Source organism: Atta cephalotes (assembly GCF_000143395.1).
Source record: "Atta cephalotes unplaced genomic scaffold scaffold00065, whole genome shotgun sequence".
Lineage (NCBI taxonomy): Eukaryota > Metazoa > Arthropoda > Insecta > Hymenoptera > Formicidae > Atta > Atta cephalotes.
Window position 1 is genome coordinate 539503 of NW_012130129.1, and position 7115 is coordinate 546617.

The 7115-nt window shown below is 39.1% G+C and overlaps 1 protein-coding gene across 1 annotated transcript in view; it reads right to left on the reverse strand.

Annotated features, from left to right (window-relative positions):
* Positions 1 to 7115, reverse strand: part of LOC105623832 (runt-related transcription factor 1-like) — a 16016-nt gene that overhangs the window by 6693 nt on the left and 2208 nt on the right. The window contains exon 3 of the mRNA XM_012205207.1: positions 3072 to 3197. Coding sequence (XP_012060597.1) covers positions 3072 to 3197 — 126 coding nt within the window. The remainder of the gene's footprint in view (positions 1 to 3071; positions 3198 to 7115) is intronic.

A 7115-nucleotide genomic window follows, 5' to 3' on the forward strand; every position in this document is an offset into this window, starting at 1 on the left:
CGTCGTCGTCGTACGTACGTACGTACGTACGTACGTACGTACGTACGTACGTACGTACGACGACGTACGACGACTACTACTCTCTCTCCTCCTCCGTCCTCCTCCTCCTCCTCTCTCTCTCTCTCTCTCTCTCTCTCTCTCTCTCTCTCTCTCTCTCTCTCTCTCTCCTGTCCCCCTGCGTCCCGAAATCAGCTTCTCCCGATGTGAGCTGGAGCTGGTAAGCACGACACCCATTTTCGATCTTTCCTATCGCTGCCGAGAACCGTTTCGTCGAAGATGCATTCCGCGAACGTACGAATCCCGATTTCAAATGGGCGAGTCCTCGCGAGCAGCATCGAAACCCAGGCTAAACCTCCCTCAATCAATTTCCTCGGCCCCGCAGCCTTTCCGCGGCAACGGCCACCTTCGGCTACCAGACGAGGGTAGAATGTGTAATGAATTGCTTGTTTAATTAATTACAACCCTTCGGAGGCATTCGCTCCGTATTGTCTTAGATAAGGTTCATTCGTTTATTCTCGCGTTTGATCATCGAATGCACGAATGCACAATTTATAGCACTTCTTTGAATGTATGCTCATACGTAAATTATTTCACTCACGAAAAGTATGTAAAAATTATTCAAGCACATGGAAAGAATTTTTTCTTAGAGTGTAGCCTGAAAATATGATAATCGTGGGACAACATTATATTTCGAAGAATTTTAATGAAAATTAAAATTCTCTCTCGTTCATTAACAAAACTACAATAGAGTATAAAATAAGTTTGATTCATTTTACTGAAGTGCATAGTGAAAAATCTTTAAAATATTGCATTATATCATAATTACCATATTTTCAGGACAAATTTAAAAAAAAAATTCTCTCCGTGAATAAAAAGAAAATATTTAGAGATTTTTTTATATCCTTCCTAAATTATCAGACTTCAATAAATTATATTTCAATGTGTGAAAATAACTCTGTCATGTACTGAAATGTAATAATTAGAAGTCCTTATAGCTTACTCTACAAAGATGAGATGAAACATGTGAGTCGTGGCCTCGAAAAAAGCGCACGAGGACCACCCGGAAAGCCAAAGCTCTTTCATCTCGCGCCGCCATCCTTGAAATTGTCCCTGATTCAATAAACGGTTTGTTTTCATAGAAGATCCAAAGCGCCGACATGACCAATGTCTATTTCCGACATCCTTACGCTATCTTAACGATCTCTAAAAATTCATATCCGCTGTTCGCTTTCAGAAACTTGGCGTTCCGCAAAACGTGTTGAGCTGGGAGAAGGGGGAGTGATTTTAATTACTTTGAATTAAAATTAATTATCGATGTGTTAAAAAATGCAATCTCTATAATAATTTGCATCTCGTAATAAAATATCCCATTTTAAATATATCTCTGGCTGAAGTAATAGTCAGCAGCATTAATATCGCAAGAGAAATTACTTCTCTGAAACGTTACGTTCTCTGATATGTAGTGTTTTGCTTGGATGCGCGTCTCCGAGCGGTACACCGAAATTTCGCGTTTTCATATTTTGGATTTATGACGGAAGTTTCGTGGGTGGTCCGCAGATGCGGCCAAGCCGGCGGATGTGGTCGCAATTTCCCAAGGTACCAAACTTATCCTATGCTACCCAGAGCGCTTCGATATATTAAAGCTATCGGATATTTTTGGTACGTCTTCAGGGACAACATTATTAGTGTTCTAATGTAGTGTATTAGTCTAATGTATTAGTGTTCTAATATCTAAACTCAACACAAGAATGGGATCGCAATGTAACACGCAAAAAACAAGGTAGCCTCAAGAAATAGAATTGATTTTATAATTGATTCGAAATGCAAACGAGAAATTTTCTGCAACTATTATGTTGGAATTGTTAGACCATCAGCATATTTTTTTTTCTTTGTCAAGTATCGAACCTCAGGCTAAATCTTTTAAAGGAAATCTTTGTCCGTGTTACGACGCCACAAATTGACGTGCTCGGAAGCACAAAGCGTACAATGCGTTATACATAATAGGTTATATGGTAGGTAACAAACGGAGAATGAGAAACGTCCCTTTCCCTTCGCCCCTAAGGAAGGAACCCCTGCAGACAGGCTCGACAGTGAACCTAGTGAAATAACGGGGAGAATTCTCGGTAATTGTATGTCTCGGCACTACGCTCTCGCGGAGGAGTTCTCGCGAGCGGATATCCGTGAAGTTTGCAGGCGTCACCCTGCGTTTTGGCCAAAGCACCGCGATACACACCTTCGCGGGCAACGCCCGCAGCTCTTTGTCAATGTTATGGCGGGACCCGGTGCCCCGTGGTTATAAATAATGACAATTGCACGAAACTTAGCCTTGGAAGGGTAACGGTCGACCAGTGCGAAGCCGCACACTAGGGCCATTTCAAACTTGCGGCTTTTACTGCCTCCGCTGCCACGCCGCTCGTTCGTTAGGCATTACGATCGTGTCGACAAAATCCCGCTAAAATCTGTTTCCCGTATAGATATTCTACGCACACACCAAATTTCCAAAGCGCGTTATTGAAAGTCTCGATAATCGTCACGATGCGCGTTTGTGCGAAACTATTGATGAGGATGTTCCATTTGTACAATGCTTAATGAGACGCTACGTAAAAAGAACGATTTTGCTGATAGATCTAAAATTTTGCTGGATATAGAATATAATTTTGTTAAAGCACCAAAACAATTTTATTAGAAACTCAAATTAATTGTTAAAGAATTTTTTGCAGCACGAGTGAAGAGAACCATATTTGCCATCGAAGCAGATCTTAGTATCTAATAATATTTCTATGTGAATTTTTAATTTCCGATTCTAATCCTAATTTGTTTAAACTGGAATTTAAACTATGGTCCTTTTCATTTATTTGTATTGAACCTTTTTCCGTTGTTATTTAATAATACAATTTTTTTACAGCATTACTCATCATTTTTTAGTTTGCAACATAATTATTTTGATGTTCAACAAAATTATTTTCAGATCTCTTTCCAACAAAATTTTAAGAAAATCGTTCTTTTTGTGTACTTCTATTGACTTCTATTAGCAAGAATAAAATGTAATAAATAAGAACAGCAATGCTTACAGTGATACTCACTGGTCTTGGATCGCGGCTCGCGCGGCCCATCTACTGTCACCTTAATCGCCTTGGTATAAGTGGCGACTTGAGGCGGCGTCGTCGACACCGTTATCGTTAAGGTGAAACTCTTGCCTGAAACAAAGAACACATTCAATGTGTTAAACGATCAAATCTTACAATATTCTATTAAATAAGTTTATTCCTGGTACTACAAGCATGCAACTTTAATTCTAATATAACGCTTTAATAACCGCAATGCGTAGAATGGAAATGCTGGACAATTAGCTTTTAAAAACGAGGCGGACGATCAAATGCGTTTTTCCGCGTCGGTTTCTGTCCCGCGACGCGTCGATTCGTGGACGCGCCTATTCAAGCCGACGTTGAAAGTTCGCAAACGCGGTTAGCCGGGCGAAACTCCGTGGTAACCGAATTATACGTTGGTAATGTATCGAGGGCGTCGTCGACGGTGACAGTGGCCAGCCAGCGCGGCCGAGTTAAGGGAATAGAGGGTGGTCGCGTTCGAGGGAGGATTGGGCGGCAAGAGTGGAAGTCGCGTGACGCTAAAAAGCCTCGGTCGAGCGCGAAATAATGTCGTGGAAAAAGCGGGGGTAGACCGTCGGGTGAAAACACGCGTGTGCAACGGTATACCGCAATTTCATCCCGCGAGCATTAAGCACCAAAACTCTGCCGCGAAAACTCGCTCGCGCGATCGCTATCGATTCAACATGCAAAAGCACGCGATAAAACGTATGAAAATGGCGAGAAGCGTTGCCCGATGCGAAAAGTCGCCACAATGAAAATTGCGCGCTCGCGATAATGCTGCACGCGCAAGAGGTATACCACAACCCTTCCTCTCTTTCACCATCGTGCGTACTTACAAAAGAACACAATGAAATGTCTCCCTTCGATTTTAATAAGCATTGGATAATGATAAAATATAGATAAAAAAATATAAAACACGTATTTTTTATAAATGCTTTCAGTGTTGAGTAATGAAACATTTCCTTAAAAGAAAAACTGATCTTTTTTTCTTGAATGAATATATCATTTAAATCGTCAAAGATACAAAAAAATATTTTAATTAAATATTGAGAATGGTTTAAGAGTATTTACAAAATAAAACTAGGCAATTTTTATTTAAACTTTTTTTTATATCTTTAACAATTTAGACGATATATTTACTCAGGGAGAAAAAAATCGACTTTTTTCAAGAGAAGGTTGAAAAGTTTTCAAGAAAATTTCACATTCCCTTAATGTTCGAGAAATTCATTTCTGAAAAAATACGTATCTCTAATATTCTTTATATATTTTAACAAAGCTTATTTTAACAAAGCTGTTGATATTGAAAAAGGACTCTTGTTTGTTCCTTTGTTAGTCAAACAGCTTATTCTTCTCCATCCAGTATAAATTTTGTTCGCGATACAAAAATCAATATTATATTCGTATCAGCATATTATTAACATCAATGCTATTTTATATTATATGATAAAGATGTAATGATTATTTCACTAACCCATATATCGCACGTTCTTCGTGCAATAGATGTATCCTCCAAAACATGTTTTCTTGAAATTAGATACGATAATGCTGCAAAGGTAACGTGTTTTTATCCGCTACGGTTTACAAAATGAAGAATAACACATTATGTTATTTATATCTGCTCCTAAACGAGTCCTGTTCACTAATGCATTGCAACGGTCACGTTACCCTTTCAAGCAGCCATTACCGTTATTTTTCTATCAGATCCATTAGATACGTTTCCGTACATAGCGAATACGGTAATCGATCGCGGGTCAGAGTTCACCGTCGACTTGAACTCACCGGCGGCGTCAATATAGACGGTAAAGTCCGCCGCACTGTGACGTAAGATGATCGATGGCGGGAAAAAAGAATGGAGGTGGAAGGCAGGGCATCGGAGAAATAATGGCGAATGTCGAGCGTGGCCACACGGTGGTTCGCCACGCGAGCTTTTCGTTTTCTAGCGGGGATTCCCCTCGGTTTTGGCTGCGAGTCACGCCATTCTTGCCGTGCCCTCACCCTGCCGACCAACCTTTTCACTTCTGCTGCCTCGGAGTCGATGGTCCCAGTTAGGTAGGCACGCGTAGGTACACGGGTATCACCCTCGGTGCCAGTCGCCGTACAATCATTAAAGGTCGTTCGCGATTGCCCAGGTTGAACACGCGTCGCTGTCCTTACGTATCTTTTAAACGTATGACTTAACTTAGTTAAGTTAACGAACGAGACTTTGGCACTGCCTATTAGTTTCTTAATCCCACGAATCCTATTTTTTTTCAACGATTTCCGCGAAATTAATTAAAATAATTTGTAATGTTAAACGCTTGTCAATTTCATTTGTGATAAAGTAATACGATCATAAGAATTTTCGTCAAATTTAGAATAAACACAACATGGAGAGGCTCATCCTCGACCATTCGCTGATTATGCTCGTTAGCATATAGTCCTCTGTAAACGTGTATGTAGAACTACGCGTGCGTACACATGTCTCGGCATTGTACCCTGTCGGTGTACTGTCGGGCCAATTAATTAATTTCAATTTTCCCGGAACGAAACGCAAATGCGCAATTGCAGTCTGATAACGAATTGATTACGGTCTGAAACTGCCACGAGTGAATGCTGTTTTTCTTTTCGGAGTGAAACGATTCTCATGCTGCGGTCGATAAATCAACATTCGAATAAATGCGTTTGACCAATTCCATATATCATATATTTTTATTATACTCAGAAGGTTAATAAATTATCCGCATACATTGTTTAAATATTGCATGCGCACTCTTTGAATTATTTATAAATTATTATAAATTATTGTAAGTTTTGATATTTATCTCTTTGTTAAAATTAAATCTCGTAACACTTTTTATTACATAGACCTTTGATACCTTTAATTATTATTTTCTATTCTCTTCATATTGCAGATCACAAGTAAGATGACTGAGAGATTTAAGAGAAAGTGTGTTGTAGAATTAAAGCAACTTGGTTAGATTGGCGACGTTCCCGTGATGAAGTTTATTCGCGGCAGCAAAGTCGAAGGATATCTTGCTATGGGTCGGAACTATAAGCGCGCAAATGATCTATCTCGTTAAAGGGCTTAGGGCCGAAGGGGTGGAAACAATCCAGTACCTTCAGGGTAGACTTTGCAGTGATGGAGCAGGCATTACGGTCGAACGTGCGGGAAGGGGGTTACGGCTTATCATCGATATTGCAAAGCTCTCGACTATCGTAGCAGTACGCTCAATCTTGTCCGGGCTAAAAGCGGTTTTAGGCGAAGACAAAAGCATAGTGTCGACGTTGCATTTAACGATTCCTTAAATTTATTGCAACAGCAATATATCGAAATTCAATAATAAGTGATATATCCATTTTCACAGACTGCATAACATATATGCGCGGTTTCGATATTTTTACATGTTCTAAATATAAAAAATTTTATTATAATATTGAAATACATTAACTATACGCATTTATAAGGCAAAAAATATAGCTAATAGAAATTTCTAGGAATTTTCTTTTGCAAATCTCAAAAGGACAAAATCCTCACAAATTCATACATGGGAATATTTCCACGCTCGACAAACAAGAGGATCATTAAGAATTCCCGAGAGTTCGGCGCACATCGGTTTTCAGGGAATATTCAAGGAGCCAGGAAGCCGTTAGGAATCCTGACGAGAGAGACACTTCTCTTACATTCTTCATCCTAGCTTATGTTAATTCCGTGCTCGGCGAAAACAATTGAGAGCTAATCCCAGACAAATGACTGACGCGTGAACTTGGGAGAGAGAGTTCCCCGCTTCCCAGCTAGAGAATCTGCGAGTTTCCTGATTTTCAAGTGATTAGCTTTCCCTTACCCATACTATCAAAAATATGACAACAACAACATACTAACAATGATTACTGGCATATTTTCAATAATTATCATATCAAACTACTATCCAAATTGTTTTTTCTATATATATATATATATATATATATATATATATATATATTACTTAGTAGTTATTTATACTAATAATAATTAAAATTAAATAATAGTAT